The sequence below is a fragment of the Cydia splendana genome, chromosome 17 (genome assembly GCF_910591565.1).
Source record: "Cydia splendana chromosome 17, ilCydSple1.2, whole genome shotgun sequence".
In the NCBI taxonomy this organism is placed as follows: domain Eukaryota; kingdom Metazoa; phylum Arthropoda; class Insecta; order Lepidoptera; family Tortricidae; genus Cydia; species Cydia splendana.
This window is the reverse complement of record NC_085976.1, coordinates 5,828,658-5,850,239: the sequence shown is the minus strand read 5'-3', so window position 1 is coordinate 5,850,239 and position 21,582 is coordinate 5,828,658. Positions and strand designations below refer to the sequence as shown.

The window sequence follows — 21,582 nt, the reverse complement described above, 5'->3', positions numbered from 1 at the left end:
TGGGAAGTTATGTTATGTTTTTTTTTTATGAATGATGGTTAAATAGACCTAAATCACTACACCTTATAAAACAAAGTCCCCCGCCGCGCCTGTCTGTTTGTGTGTTTGTATGTTCGCGATAAACTCAAAAACTACTGAACGGATTTTCATTCGGTTTTCACCTATCAATAGAGTGACTCTTGAGGAAGGTTTAGGTGTATAATTTGTTAACCCGTTCGAAGCCGGGGCGGGTCGCTAGTTAATAAATAAAATTGTTGCTAAGATGTGTGAAACAGGCCCCTACAGGCCTACGTATAGTATCTGTGATATGTAGTTATGATTTATGGTTGCGTTGTATCAATTACGGTAACGGCAGCCGCCTGACCACAAATCTAGTTCAGATCAGACCGGTTTTGCATGTGACAAAATGCCTATATACACTGTAAAATAGAAAAATAGATGCAAATTATTACATTTCTACTTTTCAGCAACACACACATTTTTTTACTAGCATTTTGATTAGGTACCTATTTTTTGAAGGTATAATAATTACAAAAAATAGAGAATTGGTTTTAATTTTATGTAACAAGTCAATGACCCGATTTTTGTTCTATATGGGGCAATACCAAACGTTCGTAATTGACCCACTCAATTCGTTCGCCTATATCCACTAAGGCAGCGGTCGGCAACCTTTTAGCTGCCAAGGGCCACATAGTAGTTAACGAAGTTGACGCGGGCCACACTTTGGTAATATTTGTGACCTTAGCAGACATTGTCGTTTGTCAATATTACATACAAAATAGCCAGGGAAGCCTCCCTCCCGCGGGCCGCAAGCGAGAGGTTCGCGGGCCGCTTGTTGCCGACCGCTGCACTAAGGTAATAAAAGAAAAAAATTATATATTTAGTTTATGTTTGTTACCAAATTTGAAAATCATGTTTCAACTAGGTACTCGCTTTTGTGGTGCTTTATGCAACATATACATATGTATATATATACGAAAAAAGTAGGTAGGTACTTACCAAAAAATAAGTCGATAGCTTTTACATTGGCATCAGTATGAAATTTAATGGCCTATGTTTTTAATGATGTTCTTAAAATATTAATGGCTTTTATACTCATTTACAAAACAATACAAAACTTTTTACAAATTAATAAATAGGCATCAATTTAGTGTATTTTTGACACCCTGCTGCCTGTAAAAAGGTAAAACGTAAAACTTAACTTATATAAATTTGGTGGTGACCATGCAATACTTACTTTTAATACTACTAGGTGCAGTATTGTTGTTTACATGCATGTTTTTAGGGTTCCGTACCCAAAGGGTATAAACGGGACCGCTGCCCGTTTGTCCATCTGTCTGTCACCAGGCTGTATCTCATGAACCGTGATAGCTAGACAGTTGAAATTTTCACAGATAATGTATTTCTGTTGCCGCTATAAGAACAAATACTTAAACAAAATAAAATAAATATTTAAGTGAGGCTCCCATACAACAAACGTGATTTTTTTGCCGTTTTTTGCGTAATGGTACGGAACCCTTCGTGCGCGAGTCCGACTCGCACTTGGCCGGTTTACTTTTTCATCATCATCATACCACATATACCAATTACTAAGTTAAGTAAGCTACAGGCAGAAGTTAGTATTCTATAAATATTTGAACTGTAACTTAAAACACTTGATATGAATTATTATATATATAATATGGTGCATGCATGCATATCAATCTACATGCAATAGTCGCACATGTTGATGTGACATGGTTAGAATAATAAGTATAATGACCCTGGTAAATTGTTTTTAATTTAACATTAATGAGATTGTATTTGAATAACATTAAAATAATATTGCCTTCTAATGATAAGGTTTAAGCGGTCATATCGGGAGTGCATACGAGGAACATATTAGGAAAAAAAAATCACCGCACATGAGAGGTTAAATAAACAATGATAAGGTTTATCAAAACAAAATTTTCTCAGAATTTGAGAGCAAATAATTGTGGCCATAAAACACATTATTATCAAATTTTAATCAATGGGTTTGTATTGGGTCAAAAAAAAGCAACTGGCCATTGTAATTACTTAAACACTTCACACACCATACTTAGGACAACTGAAACGGGCATCTTAACTAGGATAAAACTAAAAAAATATTCCTAAATGTGTCACTTCAAACTCAGGTACATCCCCATTTGACCCTCTCAGCAAATATCTATCCTATTGTAATGTAATAATGTAATAATCCTTTATTTCAGACAGTAAATTTCATTTTTTTTCTACAATTCTTGCATATTTTTTTTCCCTGTCTGTGTGCCATTTATTGGCAAAAGGCCTCCTCCAACCTTCTCCATTCCTCTCTATCCTTGGCAACTCTCGTCCATGTGCTACTCTATTACCTTTTCTTAATACAAAAATCGCATAATCTGACAGATGGATTTACCAGAGTTTAAAGTTAAGCAAATCGATTCGTGCAGTCAGACTACAATGCTTACTTGCTAAATGTGGTTACACCTACAGGATTTGTGAAGCACTTAGAAGAACAGCTGTCCTAACCTAAATCTACCGGCATAGGTAATGGCACTGATTTTGTTCTGAATAAATAGGCAATCACAAAAAAAAGGCTGAATCGTAACTGATACTAAACTGCATCATAGCAGGACATTATTATATCATACGTACATTGGAATGAGAAGGGATTCATGTGTATATGTTATATTTACCATAACCTATAAGGCCTGTTACAACACAAAAAGCCTTTAAAGGTTAATGTAAGAAATGAAGGCCTAGGGATGTTTATTTAGGCTTTTCTGAGCTTGAATGTATATGCAAGAATAAAGAAACACTTACTGATATCTGTTATTGGAGCTTTTGTACTGTATCCCTTCAGATGTCCAGAGTCAGAATCGTCCAGTAACTCCGGCGTCTCTGGCAGCCCCGCGATTACGAAGTATTCCGCCACTCTCTTCTCATCCATGCTTATTAATTAACTTCAACTACCCTTGAAAATAGTCACACTACGAAACAAATCAGAAAAACAAATTACAACAACCCTAGACACATTTTTATATTATATTCACTTTAATTGGCCATCCAAGAGGAATATTTAACATTTATTCAAACCAAAATATAACCAATAACACAAATAAAATAACAAATCATAAAGGTTGTTACCAATAACATGATTTGAAGCCCTTTAAGTGAATTATGAGTTCGTTTTATTGCCGATGGCTAGTTTTAGATGACGGCTTATACATGAAGTAAACATTCTCACTTTTCTTATAAAACATTAATAACTTATTGCGTTTTTAAAGAACCATACACTGATTAAATAAAATAAAACACAGGTGCATCACAAACGTCATTTTTGCTTTTCAGATTGGACGACTAATCGTGTAGTTACGAAGTGAAGTTAGTAACGTATCGGTGATCTGTGGCCTATTTTATAAAGCTACAAGTTACAATTACAAGCGGAAGTCTCTTTCTAACCCTATGTGCTAGAACGAGACTTCCGCTTGTAAACTGTAACTTGTAGCTTTATAAAATAGGCCACTGATGGGAAACCACGGGTGACATGATAGTATTATAGTACGAGCAACTTTGTGTTTTGTCTCTGTCGCACTCAAGTGTTGAAGTCAAGTGCGACAGAGACAAAACACAAAGTTGCGGAGACAAAGTTGCTAGTGCGCGCCTACTCTTACTGTTAAGCGCCGCGATTCGTGCACGAGTGTGGAGCGGGCTTTACTCCTAGTAGTTGTATGTACTAGTATTTCTGGCTCCACGAATTAACATTACCTAAAGGCCCCAGTACACAATGGGCCATCGCCGGCCACTCCAAGGAACGCATTTATGCGTTAGAGGGAGCAACTGATATTGCTATCTCATCCTACCGCATGGCTGCGTCACTTGGAGTGGCCGGCGATGGCCCATTGTGTACTGGGTGGGGCCTTAACATTAACATTATTAACAGAATGCAATACAAGTAAACTAGCACTACATAGGTATCAAGATATTAAACAAATGTGTCTAGAGCCTGTGCGGAAAGAGAAGTGTCGTGGAATTTATAGAGCCCAATACATTCCACGACTCTTCTCTTTCCGAACAGACTACAACATTTTATATCAAGTATTTAATCTAAAATTACTAGAATCCATGTCGCCGACAGTATCCAAAACAGTGCCATCCGCTTTATCACCTGACAACATGAATCTAGTATTAAACTGGATTGGGCATGAGTGGTGGGGATAACTGACAGAACGGGATAGTCTTACGTATCTTTCAGTAGGAGTAGCAGAGAAATAATAGCGATTATTGTTTGTCCTTATCACAGTCTCAGATAATTTTTGTTCCCCACCATTTTTTTAGTATGGATAATGGTGGGCAACAAATAAATTCGACCAATCACAGTGTCGCATTTGCGTATGTTTTGTCCCTCACGGAGGCACGCGTATTTATTTGAAAAATATTACAGATTTTATTGAGTTATGGTGGTATTCTACCTGTTCAATGTGTATTTGCGTCTCACATTTTGCTTAATGAAAGAGTGAGACGCAATGCACATTGGACCAAGAAATTGGACAGGTGCACAGGTGGAATACCACCCCGGCATTGGCAAAAAAAGAGTACCTATTTTCATTGGTCATGCCAGAGGGGAGACACTCCTGACTTCGGGCAAATTCGGCTCCGTTCGGCTCAGCATTGCTCCGAGCAATTGTTAGGGTTGACACAACTTGACGTCCCTTTGCGTGCACGACCACAGATAAGATAATTACTTGAATTTTGACAACCCTAAATAGCCGAAAGGGATAAGTTAGAAAGGGATATTATGATTCGACCCTGAACCGCTGTCAAACTTCGGTTTTGTAGGAAGTGTCGTTTCTGTACGGTAGTACTATTACTTATTCTGTGGTCAAGCCAATATTTCTGAAGGCGTATCCAGACTAGTCAATTTTTCGCCAATCTGATTAAATTGCCCGATCGAAGCAGGACGTGCGGACGCAAACGCCAATTTGGCTCGCCGAATTCAACCGCCGATAATGACCGATAAAATGAGGTGCGGATGCAAGAATACCAATTTGTGACGCCAGTATTTTCGTTTTGGGGCATTTTTTCAATTTAGAGGGCTCTAATATCACCATAAATCTAAAATTGGTGATTGACGCCAATTTCATTTCTGATCAAATCGGTCGATTTGATCATGCCGTCTGGATACCGCTTGAAATACCTAAGTAATATTGCCAGAATATTGTTTGCTTGTATAACTGTATTTTATTTTGCCACAAAAAAATCAAGACTCCATTACACTTGGTGCAGGTTTGAGCCAACAGGAGTGGTCATTCCTCCATACAAACGTAGTCCTCGTTTTCCTCCGTGGTTTTTGAAGCTAGAGCAATGATTTTTTCAACACAGATTAATATTGTCAATATCTGTGTCGGACCGTTTTGCTTTTTTTGATATTTTTGTTTTTTAAGGCGCTAGAGCCCTTCAAAAACGGCCAAAATGGCCTAATAGACTATGCCGCAATGAGAGGCGTGGTATTCAAAACTGATATCAATTAGCCAAAAAAGCAAAACGGTCCGACACAGATAATTTCATAATCATTTATATTTCCAAATTTGGTTACGATTGGTTAAGTTTTGGGGGAGGAAAAAGAGGACTACGAAACCTCGATTTTTGTCATTTTTACGCAGGATTTTTCGCCTCAGCTGCAGTTGTCCCTATCGCACTAATTTTAGGGGCGGAGTCAAGTTTCTAAATACGTACACAGCCAGAAAAGTGATGGGCAATAGTCGACATTTAATGTCGATAATCTAGTGATGTAAGAAGTTATCGATAAACCGTCTTGTGTGAAAATATCTAGATCCTAAGATACAAGGGGTTTTGGGTTGAGAGTAGGGAACACATTTTTGTAGTTATGATATACAATCTATTATGAACTTTTTGATTCTAATATTTCAAATTAGAAATCAAAATCAAAAATATTTTATTGCATGGTTAAAATGGGTTAACAAAATTTTTAGGTACCTACAGGCACGCTTCGTAATTGTCGAGCAATTTAGGGTCCTAGCTGAATTGGTTGTTCCATACTTACTCGTGCTCTATGGAATGTCCAATTTAGCTAGAACCCTAAATGGCTCAACAATCACGGAGCGTGACAGTACAAATGATTCATGTTCTGTATATCCTGTCCTACAATGGCGTTAATATTTGGTTGTCATGTCTATACTTCGTTTTTAAGCATTATTGAAAAAAAAAATAGTAAATACTAATATTAACCACTAAGTACATAACTATTACAAAAAAAGCTAAATAATTATACGATTGCATGCTTAAAAAAGACACGTCACCTTCACTCTAATGCTAAACAAACGAAGAATAAGAACTAACAGCGATAAGACCGCCTGTTGCTACCTTTATCTACATTGTAAATCGGTTTTAGGGTTCCGTACCCAAAGGGTAAAACACGGGACCCTATTACTAAGATTCCGCTGTCCGTCCGTCCGTCTGTCACCAGGCTGTATCTCACGAACCGTGATAGCTAGACAGTTGAAATTTTCACAGATGATTTATTTCTGTTGCCGCTATAACAACAAATACTAAAAACATGATAAAATAAAAATTTTAGTGGGGCCTCCCATACAACAAACGTGATTTTTGACCGAAGTTAAGCAACGTCGGGCGGGGTCAGTACTTGGATGGGTGACCGTTTTTATAAATAATGGTACGGAACCCTTCGTGTGCGAGTCCGACTTGCACTTCGCCGGTTTTTTTTAAATTTGTTTTTATGTTTGTGGTGTAATAAAGAATATTTTAGAGTCAGACCAAGAAAAGTCTACAACAATTTTGATAGCACACGCAGTGCAAGTGTTATTTATATGTCATAATTTCATAGAAGCGACGTTTGAAATAATACTTGCACTGCGTGTTCTATCAAAATCGCTATAGATTTTTCTTGGCCAGAGTTAGGCTTTAAATTACAAAGTAAGGCCTAAATTATAAAATAAGGCCCATCAATGTTTTTTTTTTGTGTTTATTAAACTTGATATTTTGTCTATAGTATTAGCGGACATGGCCTCAAAATTTAAACCCGCTTAAGAATCGGGCCTTATTTCGTGCATTATATACAATACTACCCATTTTTGTGTAGTCATTATTTATACTATAGAAGCATTGTTTGAGTAGCCAATTATTTAAACAGTATTTTTTTAAAGGGCAACGGTGGCAATATTTTAAGGTCTGGATAATAAGATACAGATCTTAATAAGGATATCAATGTAAGTGAATGTTACCATGACTACCAAACAAACAAATGTGATAGAATTTGCCAGCTGGCATTGTAACATTCAGACAGTTACCTATGTACCTAATCTGAAATATGAATAAATTAGTAATATTTTAAACAGGAAAGTAAACCGAATTTTGGCCTTTTGCTGGACACAATCACAATAGTAATTTGTTTTACAAGAGGGCAAAGTTTATCGCCACCGGTTGATGCATTTGCAGCACCAATGGTAGAAAATGCAAGCTCATCATCAACTGCATAATCGACGTTTGATATGACTATTGAATCCGAGCTTTTTGATCATGAATCATGATAAAACAAAATTTTAGAAGGTCGCAGAATAGTGGATTTAAAATATTTATTTTCTGTGATCTCAAATATCAGGCACGATCATACAAATTGTACATTTGCTGATCTTGCCTTTGTCATTGAAAGACGTAAGGGTTTACACAGAGAATATATATTTAAGTGTAATATGTGCAAAAAAAAGGAAACGATACACTCTGAAGACCCAAAAAGAAAATGTTAGTAAATACTGCTCCTCCCCATGGTTACTTGGTTCCTTATTCAACCTACCTGAAATTAAACGAGTAGGTTAGTAAATTATATCATTTTACATTATAAAGTTAAATGTTTAGGTATCTCAATCACCTACTCACTGGTGGACATGGACGCAAAATTTTTGCCCATCTACTTATACTATCTTATAAAAAATGAAATTTTGAAAGTTAGCACGCTTAAAGTTCGTTTTTTTTATCATTAAGGTAACAGATTTTGACATGTCTTATTAAAAATTACCATTGAAAAATAAGTCATAGCAAATATGTTAGAATTATAAATCATATTAATCATATTAATGAGCAAGAGCACCCTAAACCGGCGAGCGTGTATGAGGAATGTTATGAATGTGAAGGAAGCGAAAGTGGTATGTCAGGATCGTAGCAAGTGGAAATCCGTGGTCTCTGCCTACCCCTCCAGGAAATAGGCGTGATTGTATGTATGTATGTATTAATCATATACTTTTTTATATTCTTTTGCTTTCATAAGTAATATAAACTAATTTTTGAAAGCGTTTTTCAATAATTATTAATAAAAAGACACGTCATGATTGTTTACCTTCTTTCTAATGCTAAAAAATAACGAACTATAATAACCGGGCCTTATTTGGTACAGAACCTTGATTTGATAGGTACATCGGATATTCTGGGCCCCTGAGTTTGTTACGTAAAGGACAAAATGGTGACATGTGGTTAGAGCTGATACTGTTAAACTAGTGGTTCTGTGCGCTAAGTATAAAAAATAAGCTTCAGCGAACTCATTAAGCCTAGAAAAAACCCTACACTCTACTGCCACTTAAGTCAGTCTTGAGTCTTTGAATCAATTTCCGTAGTAGTACTACTACTACTAAGGTACTAGGAGGTAATAAGGCCTATAGTAGGTATAATAAGGCCTACCTGAAAAATAATGTTCTTACAACAGTGTAACCGTGTTAGTTATTTGAGTAACATATATGTAAAGTGATACAATTAAAAGCTAACAGCAAACCAGTACATAAATTATATCTTATGTACTTCTTATGAATTACACTCTTATAAAGGTTTCGGCTAATTACGCTTAATTACTTGAATAAAGGTAGATGAATTGCGTGCGGTCCAATAGGTAACCACAACTCACGGAGTCCAAAACAATAAGCTGATCAGCAAAGTCAAGTAAACAAAGCCAAGTCACAGTAGTAGAAAGATTATCGAGTTCCGTAAACGTAAGCCGGGTCAAAAAATTCAATCGCAAATCGCAACACAGTAAGTAATAAGTGAACGCCTCGTGGCAGTAACGCACGAAAAATAACATTGCAAATTGTCGGCAATGAGGCGCGCGCGGGTGCAAGCGTACGCATCTGTGTGCGTGCATTACACACACAAATACAGTCTCTCACGCCCCGTCAGAGCGACGGGTATATTCAGCTTGAAATCTCAAAATTGACTTTTAGCTCAGCTCCCGTTTCGTCTTAAGGGTGGTATTCCATCTGTCCAATATCTTAGTCCAATGTGTATTTCGTCTCACATTTTACATAATGAGAGAGTGAGACGCACTGACATTGGACAAGTGGCATACCATCCTAGGATGGATGGATAATAAGACAAAAAAAAAAACACATATTTTTAATAGTTCTTTAATCATACATCAATAACAATTTCTTTCTGAGCAACAGCTGAGGGAGCTAGAATCTCATTAGTGTCTACAGGAGTTGTACCCACTTGAGCTCCAGCTAATAACATATTAATAGCTCCTTCCAGCTCACTCACCTTTTTACACACTTCAATTTCTGCTTCAACTTTTTTTGCAATATTTTTATAGAGAATCTGGTTGGCTTCAGTCAATAGATGTACTTGGTTGCCATATACATCAATGACGACATTTAAAACATCAATCAATGTTCGGTTCGACATGGTTTCTCCTAATTTTCTCTCTATAAATTTAAGTAATTTGTATAAGTGATGATCATCTATGCCACCCAAAGCTGTGTGAAAGACATTCCTTTTTAGCAGTTCTTGGAGCATAGCAACAGTTCGAGTTGGATATAAGGAAGCAGTTAAAAGAGTTGTAGCGAGTACTCTAGAGTACTCATGTTTCCTTAAATATTTCTCCATCAAGGGTTCAGCTGCAATCTTTTCCTTGGTTACTGATAAATCAATGTTAGATAGCGCATTAAAGTCTGATACAAATTTAAAACTTGTTTTGTTCTCTGCATCTGTATCCATTTTCTTGATCTTTGAATGCTCTCTTTTGCTGATGGATATAACACCGTCAACCATCCCCACAGCCAGGACATCATCGTGGTCAGATATAGCCATGCTAAGAATTGCATTAGGGAAGTCAATATTGTGAACAACACCAAATGTTGAAATGTCATAGACCTTCAAATGCCTGTCCAACGATGCAGATATGAGCCTACTATTGTTACTGGACAACCTTAAGGATGTCACCGTTTTGTGGTGTGATGAAATGCAAGAGAGTAGTTTTCCACCATTGAAAATGTCCCAAACCTTGATTTGTGTGCCTCCAGCACTTACAAATATACCTCCGGATGGTAGGAAAAGTGTAGACTCTATTGGGTCTCCATGGTTGACTGTGAGTACAGTCTCATTTGTCCGACAGTCATACATTTTGACAATGTTGTCATAGCCACCAGATAAAATGATGTCTGGTGAGATTGGACTTGTGGCACCTGCTCTGACATAATCTGTGTGTTCTATAAAGTTGGCAACTCGGGCTTCTGTAGCAATGTCCCAAAGCCCAACTGATTTGTCATCTGAACAACTAAGAACTTTTAAGTTGTCTTTTGTAAAGAATGTCCTGTGTACCTGTAGAATGATAACATTATTGTTATAAAAGGTAGAATTAAATATTGAAATTAAGAGCAATTGTGATTGTTTGAAATTAAAGTATAATTAACTTGCTTCCAGTATTCCTATGAAGTCTCTCATATCCCTTTTGCACTATGTGGCCACAATATGTCATGGTTTTCCATGGGTTTTAATTTTCATTTGCAAAAGGATTAATTGCTTGGCACTAATATTAAATATTAATTAGTACTTACCGGTGCAGTATGTCCTGTAAACACCCGAAGTACGTTTTTGGATTGGACATCAAACAGCTTGACCACCTTTTCTTCACTGCCTGCCACCAGGAGACGGCCATCACCTCTGAAGGTTGCTCCATAAGCACCCTCTACAAATTGAGACAGGTTCTTGGCAACTACTTTAGTTATAGGATCATAGACCTGTAAAAAACAAATGTTAGGGAAATTAACTTTTAGTACTTATCAATTAGTTTTGTGACATAAACTTTTTTTGTAGCTAGCTGTCTTATGCTAGCTTTTATACAAATATATAGTAATACTTATGGTTATTCTTAGAATAGCACTTACCTGAACTCTAACGGAACATGTGGCGGCAAAATAATAGGGCTGCACTGGACAAAAGTCCAAGTAGTCTATGGCTCCATATTCTTTGACAAGGACCGGCAACTAAAACAAATGAAAACAAGTAATGTATATTGTTGTTAAACGTGGAATAATAATCAGAATAGATATGAATATTCGTAGCACTGAGCTTCTTACCCCAAGTTTCTTCCAATATATTGAATCTGGAGTTTCTTGAGCCTTGGGCGGTGCATATATCTTTTTGTTAGTCTTCTTGTATGGGTATGCTATTTTTGATGGAGTTTTCGCCATTGCGATATTATTATTAAACTTTCATAACAAAAACAGTGCGCTAGAAATTCGCGTGCAATTCTAACCTCAATCAGTAAATGTCAACTGTCACCAACGATGTCCGAATTATGCTAAAAACTTGTAGGGACATCAAGAGCTGACAAGTTGAATACATTTAATAACAGTGTAGTTTGGACCATGATCAAATTCTAGGTTTTTCAGCCGCATAGTGTAAAGCTAAAGCTGTTCAAGTGTTAGTTTTAAACTCTTGAACAATGTTCTGTTCTGTCATTTCTCTATCTGTCATCTGTCACTTCGCTAGTGTCACAGCTTTAGATCGGGTTATGATTTTATTTTAGAATTTAGTAATATTTCACGTAATGAAAAGTGAATTTATTATGGTATATTAAGAATATGCCGTGTATCAAAGTTGCATTTTGAATAACCCATTCCATTTTAAAGATACCAGCGGCACTAAGTGAAAATGTTCAAATTATTGAGTCGCCATGGGTGCCGCAGCGCAACTTTCAATTTGTTTAGGGACAAGTTTGAGGTTAGAAAAGTGAAGACTTATTATGTATACGCATCAGCTGGATCCGTGCGATTCTCATCATCAGGCAACGATGCGGGCAAGACTACTGCTCTAGTAGATGCTATCCCGGAGCCACCGCCAGTGCCGCAGATTCCTGATGGATTAGCGGAGACAGTACAGTCGTTAGCCGCAAATGGAGAACCTACTTTCGCAAGTTTAGGCCTCGGCGGCTGGAGCCCCGTCGGCATGGTGCAGCAATGCTTAGAATACGTACACGTCTCTCTTGATATTCCATGGTGGGGCGCTATTTTAATAGGTACCATCGTCGTCCGTGTCGCCATGTTCCCACTAGTCATTCTGGCGCAACGAAACACTGCAGTTATGAATAACAACCTGCCAGAAATACAGCTGTTACAAGTCAAGATGACTCAAGCAAGGCAGTCTGGTAATCAGTTAGACGCCGCCCGTTACGCTCAAGAAATGATGATGTTCATGAAAGAAAAAGGCTTGAATCCTTTGAAGAATATGTTGGTGCCTTTGGCCCAGGCTCCCTTCTTCATATCCTTTTTCATGGGTTTAAGAGGAATGGCAAATTGCCCTGTTGAAAGCATGACCTACGGGGGCTTAGCTTGGTTCATGGATCTAACAGTACCTGACCAGTACTTCCTACTCCCCCTCATTACCAGTGCCACATTGTGGGCAACAATTGAGCTGGGAGTGGACGGAGGCCGTCTAGAAGCCTCAAACATGGTCATGATGAGATACTTCCTGCGGGCCATACCAATAGTCATGATACCTTTCACAATCAACTTCCCCGGAGCAATCCTTGTTTATTGGTGCTCCAGTAACTTCATCTCGCTAATCCAGGTTGGAATCCTCAAAGTACCTGCTGTTAGAGATTACCTTAAGATTCCTAAACTGGTAAAACACACTCCCGATGCCCTGCCGATTAAGAAAAAGGGCTTTGTAGAGGGCGCCAAAGATTCCTGGACCAACATGAAAATCTCCAAAGAACTGGCCGAGAGACAGAGGGTAGATGAGCTAATATTTACCAAGGCAGGAAAAGGACCCCTACAAAAAACATACAAATATGATCCTACAAAGCTTTCCAATGTACAAGCGAAATCAAAATGATTTATTATATTTAGTCTGTAGATTCTTTTAGTAATAAAATAAATATTGACATAAACTCTTGTATCATTGTTTATTATATCATACTAGCAGCAAAGTTACACATTTATGTAAAATCATTTTCTGTAATCCACGCCATCTATGGCCCTTTCCGTTCGCTAACGTTTTTAGAACTATTTAATAAGAATGATCCTAGATGGCGTTACTAGTTTGAGAAGATATTGAATTTATAAATTATTATATTACTAGCTGTGCCCGCGGCTCCGCCCGCGTGGAATTCGGTCTGTGTCAGTAAGCGGCTAATTTCTAATCCTAATTTCTCTCCCTCTCCCCTGGAGGCGGAACTTGAAGTAAAGTTGACAGATGGATATGCTAGAGGATTGCATGTAGTCCAGATAAAATATTTTACAGTTACCACTAAATAAAACTACACTCCAAAATCAATAGTTTTTTTCGCCCTTATTCAAATTTTACACGTGATTTAAACGACAGAGTAGTAGGTGTACCTATATCGGACGATACAGTAAGGTATATGTTATGATGGTATCACTGATGTTCATACTATACTAAGACATTCTAGTTTGTCTATTATCTCAAAGAGCGTATAATCACTACGTTTTATTGTATTATCTCATGTCTCGGTCTTAGAATGTTCTCTTAATTAAAGTCGTTACATTATATCTAAAAGTCTATTTATTCATATCACTACATGGTGTCAGAAGTGATGAAGAACTAAATAAAGTCATTTAAAATGTCAGACGAAGTCGTCCCAGCGAAAATAAAAGGAAAACATGGAATCCTTGGGTGCGCTCCTATGTGCACGACCGGCAATATGGCGGAGAACTATAAAAAATGTGTCCAGTCATTTAAATTATATCTCCGTGCGTCATCATTGGACGAGGAGTCGGAGACGCGCAAAGTCGCGTTATTTCTACATCTAATTGGCGAACGCGGCGTCGAGATTTTTAATTCATTCGAAAAGGATGAAGAAAAAATCAAATACGACGACCTATTAAAATTGTTCAAGGATTATTTCATTCCAAAGACTAATTTGACATATATATGAATGTCACATTTTTTTCACCTACAAGCAAGGCGAAGAAGAAACCCTGGACGAGTTTGTGACTAACCTAAGGGCAAAAAGTCAAACTTGTAAATTCTCAACCTTACAAGATACACTGATCAAGTCGATGTTTATATGTAATATGAACAGTAAGTATAACTATGTGCAGGAAAATTACTTATTCAAGACGAGTTGACTCTAGATGCAGCACTGCAAGTAGCAAAGGGCCTAGTTGCAGCCAAGAAACATGTACAAACAATGCAAGAGCCAAGCGTTTTGTATATGAACAAGTCAAGGTCACGAACACCAGCAAAATATACATCTTTAAGTCAACGGCCACAGCGTTCACATTCACAACAAAGTCAGCACAGGTCACAACAGTCAAGTCAGCAATGGCAAGTACAGTCAGGTCAACAACATCAGCCGTTGTGCGGTAAATGTGGTCAAGTTCATAGATACAAGTGTCCAGCTGCTACAGTAGAATGCCTGAATTGCCACAAAATAGGTCACTACAAAAGAATGTGTAGAGCAGGCAATCAAGTACACTATGTTGAAACAATGGAAGAACCAGAGGTTGGTACCACACCATCGGATTTCTTCATAGGACACATCAGGGCAAGCACAGAATCTGAAACAGAATGGTCAATCAAGGTAACCATAAATGATGTGGATATCAATTGTCTTATAGACACCGGGAGTGGTGTAGATGTAATGAATATAGAAGATTACAACAGTCTCAACCTCAAGACAAAGTTAGACAAGTCTCAGACCAGGATTACAGCATATGGTAGTCATAGTATTGAAATTTTGGGTGAACAAACATTTTTATGTAAACTGTCAGTAAATAATGTGTGTATTACGAGACCCATAACTTTTGTAATTGCAAATGTAACTTCACCTACAGTCTTAGGAAAAGTAACATGTCCTCAACTGGGTCTAGTAAAAAGGATATATTGTATTGAGTCTGAAGTAAGTCAAAATGTACATATGGAATGTCAAAATAAGTCAGGTCAATCTAATGAAATCAACAATAATGAAATGTCAAACACACAGTCAAAGGATAAGTGTATAAAAAGCTTGATGACTAAATTTAAAGATGTTTTTGTCGGTCTAGGCTGTCTACCAGGCGAGTGCAATATAACAGTCGATCCAAATGTGCCGCCAAGAGTAGATGCGCCTATAAAGGTGCCATTCGCACTGTATCCCAAACTCCAACAGGAATTGGATAAGATGGAGCAGATGGATGTCATCGCCAAAGTCACAGAGCCAACTAAATGGGTAAGTTCTTTAATTCTTGTAGAAAAGAAGAATGGTCAGCTTAGGGTATGTATTGACCCTAGACATTTAAATCAAGCCATTTGTCGTAGTCACTATCCTATACCAACTGTTGACATGGTACGTTCCAAAGTGGTTGGAGCTAAATATTACTCCACTTTGGATGCTAGCAGTGGTTTTTGGATGTGTCGTCTTAATGAAGAAAGCTCCTATCTGACAACTTTCAATACGCCTTTCGGTAGGTACAGGTTCAAACGTTTGCCGTTTGGGGTGAGCTGTGCCCCAGAGTATTTTCACAGAGTGATGACTGAAGCTTTTAGTGATATACCGGGTGTCACAGTATATAGTGATGATATATTAGTGTCTGGCAAGTCAATAAATGAGCATAATGAACGTTTAACCATGGTCTTTGAGAGAGCACAGCAATTAAACATAAAATTTAATAAAGCCAAGTGCACATTTTCGGTCACAAATGTCAAATACTTAGGTCATATTTTTACAGCCGAAGGTGTCAAACCTGATAATGAAAAGATTAGAGCCATAACAGGAATGCCGTCACCTACATGTACTAAGGACCTACAAAGGTTTTTAGGCATGATTAATTATTTAGGTCCATTTATAAAAAATCTAGCCGAGGAAGTAGCCCCTCTGAGGGATCTCTTAAAAAAAGACAATGTTTTCACATGGAATGAAAACTATGAGGCAGTATTCAAACGTCTTAAAAATCTAATTTGTCATGCGCCAGTCCTAGCGCATTTCGATGTGAAAGTCCCGATAGTTCTTTCGGTAGATTCTAGCAGTAAAGCTGTCGGTGCAGTCTTACTGCAAAATAATCACCCGATATATTATTCGTCTAAGACCTTAACAGCAACTCAGCAAAGAATGGCTCAGATTGAGAAAGAACTTTATGCTATAGTCTTCGCATGTGTCCGATTTCATCAATTTATTTATGGCCAAACAGTTACTGTCGAAACTGATCACCGGCCGTTAATAACACTTTTTAATAAACCACTTGCAGAGGTACCTACACGCTTGCAGAGAATGATGCTAAAAATTCAAGCATATAGTCTCAATGTCATATACAAAAAAGGTACACTCATGTTCATTGCAGACACTCTATCTAGAGCTGCATTATCTGAGACTAGTGTTGATGAGCTTGATGAGGACATAGTAGTCCACGTCAACTTGTTAACGAAATCGTTACCTGTGTCGCCTGAGCGTCTTCAGTGGCTAAAGGATGCCACGAACGCAGATGACGATATGCAAATTCTAAAAAAATATTACTTTGAAGGGTGGCCTATAACAAAATCGCAAGTTTTGCCACAAGTACAAGAATATTGGCAATATAGACATGACTTGCATACTGAAAATGATCTCATGTTTAGGAGTACCAGTATCCTTATTCCCAAGAAAATCAGGCCAGATATTCTTAAAATTATACATAGTGGTCATTTAGGGATAGAGCGTTCAAAGGCTTTTGCCCGAGGAAATGTGTTTTGGCCTTTCATGTCAAGTGACATTAAAAATTTAGTAGAGTCTTGTCCTATATGCCTAAAACACAGAAATTCCAATCCTCCAGAACCTCTACTGTCACATACTTTACCAAGACTTCCATGGGAAAAACTTGGAATTGATTTTATGTATTTTATAGTAGTTTATGCAACTGGTACATAATGAGAGGTCTTAAAACACGAGTGTGGTTTTATGAAACGAGCGTCAGCGAGTTTCATAATAGGATCACACGAGTGTTTTAAGGCCTAATTATGTACAGTTGCATACACTACTTTATCTACACATATATCATTAGTACTCTAAGATGGGTTCAGAAACCGTAGGGAAATTACCTGCATTGCTACTAGTGCTTACTGTAAAATATCTATTAGACTATAGATATTAATATAATGCAAGTAAAAATAAATTAGACCAAATACAGAATCAAATTATTTATTGTAATAGTTGTAATTGACATTTACATTGGAACAATGGGTTATATTTAATGGTCCTGGTTGTATTGTAGTGGGAGGGTCTTGGTTTGAAGTTGAAGAGCTTGATGGCATGTTTATATTTATGATTTCTTTATTTTGAATCGAATTTAGTATCTGGTTTGACACGTTAACCTTATTTTTCATTGATTCGTCAATATACCCTTCGGCAACTGCAGTGGACCTCCAGCCCCCGTGGCGTTTCAAAGTTGTTATATCACCGCCTGCATCTACCAGCAAAGTGGCCGATGTCCTGCGGAAGCAGTGCCCTGTGTACATCTCAGGATCCGGAAGATTCAAATAATTTGCTATGGTTTTTCCCAAAGCTCCAAACTTATTGATGCCAATCTTTTGGTTAGTGCATTTCCCAGCTGAGTAATTTACAAAAAAATTGGACGTTGAGCATGTTTTCGGACGCAATTCCATGTATTTTTTACACAGGTCACAGAAACTTCCAGTTACTGTGAAAGTACGATCCGTTTTTGTTTTTGTATTACGGACAGTCACTAAAATGGTTTTATCAAAAATTTGGACATCACTAAACTGTAGATTATAAAGTTCTTGTCGACGGCAAGCACCCATAACTCCAAATATTAGTGCCACCTGAAACAATATCAAATTGTCATTAGATCTCAATGTGCTAAGATATAATTATGTATATTTATAGAAAACTTCGAATATACATGAAAATAAATTCCATACAATACTTAAAACAAACTACGTAAGTTACCTTTGACTGCAGATATAATTGATCTGGTGCCTCATTTAAAAACTTATTTATTTCTTCGGGTGAAAAAGTTTTAGCTTTTTTCGCTTTATATCCTTCCGATTTCCGCTTAAGAAAAGTAGTCAATTTAAAATATTTGGAAATATCCACTTGGTGCTTGATGTTTAGCGTGCTTTTGACCATTGAATAAATGGTCCACAGGCTGGCAGAACTGAATTTCTTTGATAAATCTTCAAAGTACGCTAATAATACGTTCTCGGACATTGAAGTCGTGCGTTTGTCCACTCTCCAATCTAAAAAATCTTTGTACGCCTTCTCATATTTGGCTCTCGATTTTTCTGGCAACAAGTTATTTGCTGCAATCGTGGCTGCATTTACGATATCCGGCGGAGTGTTCATATCATTTTCGGAGTCACTACTACTCATATTTTCAACTAAAATGTAAAAAACAAACAACTTTTTCCAATTTTACTTTCGTAACAGCAAAAAATCTAACAAACAAATGACAATAGTAATGGCGGCAATTCGAATTTCGAATGTTTTTTTTTTATTAATATAGACAAACGAATGAAGTCCCTATTCTCATATCACCCGAAATCAAATGTCGTGCGGTTTATATTAAAAAAACATACTGAATTGACGTTTCGTATCGATAACTGTTTTAATATCTATGGATACTACAATAGAGACCCACTTGAGTTTTGAGCGCTGTTCCAAATTCAAAACTCATAACCTTACAAAAATCTATAAGGTTATGTAAATTAAAGTACAGATTTTACCTACTACCACAGACAAGAAAGTTTCCATAGTAAAATTGGTTGTAATAATGCTGTTCATTTCCTACGGTTTTTGAACGCATTTTAGAGCACTAATGATATGAGCGTAGATAAAAAATAAAACCTACTTGGTAGTTGAAGATTATTATTCAAATTATATTGAAGTTAGTAGTGTTAGTACAACCAGTGCGAGTGTTCTGATAAATACACTGAAACCTATATTTAGCCGTCATGGTATTCCATTTGAAATAGTGAGTGACAATGGTCCTCCGTTTAACTCTACTGAGTTCAAAAAATTTACCTCTGAATGGGACATAAAACATACCACCTCTAGTCCATACTTAGCCAGGTCAAATGGTTTAGCTGAGTCTGGAGTGAAAATGTGTAAAAAAATATTTACTAAATGTGATGAGTCAGGTGCAGATCCTTACCTTGCTCTTCTCCAATACAGGAACACTCCACGAGGAAATTTAGCTTCTCCAGCGCAATTGCTGATGTCACGTAGTCTTAGAACTCAGTTGCCTACCCTAGCAGAAAAGCGAAAGCGAAGCGGCCTGCCTGGCTAGAGCGCCAATCACCGTGGTCTTCTTCAGACTCCTGAGGAAGACCACGTGCCCCTTGTAACCTCAATGCGTTGCGAGACTTTCGCGAATGATTCGATTTTTTTCGGGAAGGCATGGTAATGCGTATAAAATGCGAGTCCCAAATAGTTTGACTCCGCAAACGACCAGTGCCGGATTAAGTTATTTTGATGCCCTAAGCATTTCTAGACCATGGTGCCCCCTCTCCCTAGGGTCATCAAGATTACATTGATTTTTATTTGGTAAATTAACGTTCATTGCCGCATTACAGCTGAGAATGGAAATCAGTCACATCATTTTATCACGAAAATTGACAGTGCCGCAGCAGTAACGTTGCAACAGAGTACCTAATGCTGCTGCAGTCGCCACCCGAATGTTACCTTTATCATATCTTAGAATGTTATAGAAAACGCGGGCGAAGCGTGCGCGAAAATTTTTCGATATAAAAACGCAATTTGATAGACAGTTAGTTGTACATTTTTACTTTTAGTATGGAAATCAGTTACATAATTTTATCACGAAAATTGACAGTGCTGCAGCAGTAACGTAGCAACAGAGTAATGCTGCTGGAGTCGCCACCCGAATGTCATTCCTTGCCTTTGTCACATAATAGAAAGTTATTGAAAACGCGAGCGAAGCGAGCGCGAAAATTTTTCGATATAAAAACGCAATTTGATAGACAGTTGTACATTTTTACTTTTAGTATGGAAATCAGTCACATCATTTTATCACGAAAATTGACAGTGCTGCAGCAGTAACGTTGCAACAGAATAATGCTGCTGCAGTCGCCACCCGAATGTCACCTTTATCATATCTTAGGAAGTTATTGAAAACGTGAGCGAAGCGAGCGCGAAAATTTTTCGATATAAAAAACGCAATTTGATAGACAGTTGTAAATTTTTACTTTTAGTATGGAAATCAGCCACATCATTTTATCACGAAAATTGACAGTGCTGCAGCAGTAAATTTGCAACAGAGTAATGCTGCTGCAGTCGCCACCCGAGTGTCATTTTTAATCATACCTCAGAAAGTTATTGAAAACGCGAGCGAAGCGAGCGCGAAAATTTTTCGATATAATAACCACAATTTGATAGATAGTTGTACATTTTTACTTTTAGTCCCACCCAGGCGCGAATCCAGGATTTCATACAGAGAAGGGATGGGACAGTTTTTTATCAGCCTAGCTTCGCATAGGGCTCGATATTTAAGGGTCTTTTTTGCCTACGGTTTTGGTGCCCCCAAGACGTGGTGCCCTAAGCAAGTGCTTATTTTGCTTAAAAGGGTTAATACGGCACTGCAAATGACAGAGGTCAATGTTTTTTTTTTCAAAGTACTCACCTTCGTGGCCGGCGATACGTATGAATATGGATTTGATATGGATGCGATATAATTACGATTAGGTATAATTCATGACGGAGAAAATTAATAATTTTAAATAATTATAGAATTATACGCGTGTTGATATGTGTGTTTATTTTACCACTACGTAACTATGTAAACTCATTTTTAGGGTTCCGTACCCAAAGGGTAAAACGGGACCCTATTACTAAGACTTCGCTGTCCGTCCGTCCGTCCGTCCGTCCGTCCGTCTGTCACCAGGCTGTATCTCACGAACCGTGATAGCTAGACAGTTGAAATTTTCACAGATGATGTATTTCTGTTGCCGCTATAACAACAAATACTAAAAACAGAATAAAATAAAGATTTAAATGGGGCTCCCATACAACAAACGTGATTTTTGACCAAAGTTAAGCAACGTCGGGAGTGGTCAGTACTTAGATGGGTGACCGTTTTTTTTTTTTTTTTTTTTGCATTATGGTACGGAACCCTTCGTGCGCGAGTCCGACTCGCACTTGCCCGGTTTTTAGTTTTCTTGATTACTTAATGTTTACTCAGTTCCCCAAAAGATGGCACTGTGCAATGAGGTGCAATTAATTTACTGTCGTTTAATTTTGTTGTATTATTAAATCAACATAATTATTCAATTAAATTTGTTGATATGATATTGTAAGAGAGGGTACCTCTTCTAAAGTTAGAGTTAATTTGG

General features: G+C 37.5%; 3 protein-coding genes across 3 annotated transcripts in view; 1 reads left to right on the top strand and 2 right to left on the bottom strand.

Moving 5' to 3' along the window:
* Positions 1–3,362, bottom strand: part of LOC134798651 (DENN domain-containing protein Crag) — a 49,848-nt gene extending 46,486 nt beyond the window's left edge. The window contains exons 1-2 of the mRNA XM_063771020.1: positions 3,148–3,362; positions 2,824–2,990 (exon numbers count right to left, since the gene is read on the bottom strand). Of these exons, the coding sequence (XP_063627090.1) occupies positions 2,824–2,950 (127 nt within the window). The 5' untranslated portion in view covers positions 2,951–2,990; positions 3,148–3,362. The remainder of the gene's footprint in view (positions 1–2,823; positions 2,991–3,147) is intronic.
* Positions 3,363–9,410: 6,048 nt separating this feature from the next.
* On the bottom strand, positions 9,411–11,572 carry LOC134798700 (U3 small nucleolar RNA-associated protein 15 homolog). Its single transcript, XM_063771086.1, has 4 exons — positions 11,376–11,572; positions 11,184–11,282; positions 10,854–11,036; positions 9,411–10,617 (listed from the first exon to the last, which is right to left on the bottom strand). The coding sequence occupies exons 1-4, from the start codon at positions 11,487–11,489 to the stop codon at positions 9,430–9,432; spliced, it is 1,584 nt and encodes a 527-aa protein (XP_063627156.1). The 5' UTR covers positions 11,490–11,572; the 3' UTR covers positions 9,411–9,429.
* A 205-nt stretch (positions 11,573–11,777) lies between these two features.
* Positions 11,778–13,189, top strand: LOC134798650 (mitochondrial inner membrane protein OXA1L-like). The gene has a single exon (XM_063771014.1). The coding sequence runs from the start codon at positions 11,953–11,955 to the stop codon at positions 13,132–13,134; it is 1,182 nt and encodes a 393-aa protein (XP_063627084.1). The 5' UTR covers positions 11,778–11,952; the 3' UTR covers positions 13,135–13,189.
* Positions 13,190–21,582: the final 8,393 nt, after the last annotated feature.

Excerpts from the sequence above, each read along its gene's own strand:
- LOC134798650 (XM_063771014.1), top strand. The coding sequence starts at position 11,953 with ATGTTCAAATTATTGAGTCGCCATGGGTGCCGCAGCGCAACTTTCAAT.
- LOC134798700 (XM_063771086.1), bottom strand. The coding sequence starts at position 11,489 with ATGGCGAAAACTCCATCAAAAATAGCATACCCATACAAGAAGACTAAC. Across the intron at positions 11,283-11,375 it reads TATATTGGAAGAAACTTGGG|TTGCCGGTCCTTGTCAAAGA; the intron begins GTAAGAAGCTCA and ends CATTTGTTTTAG. Across the intron at positions 11,037-11,183 it reads CATGTTCCGTTAGAGTTCAG|GTCTATGATCCTATAACTAA; the intron begins GTAAGTGCTATT and ends TGTTTTTTACAG.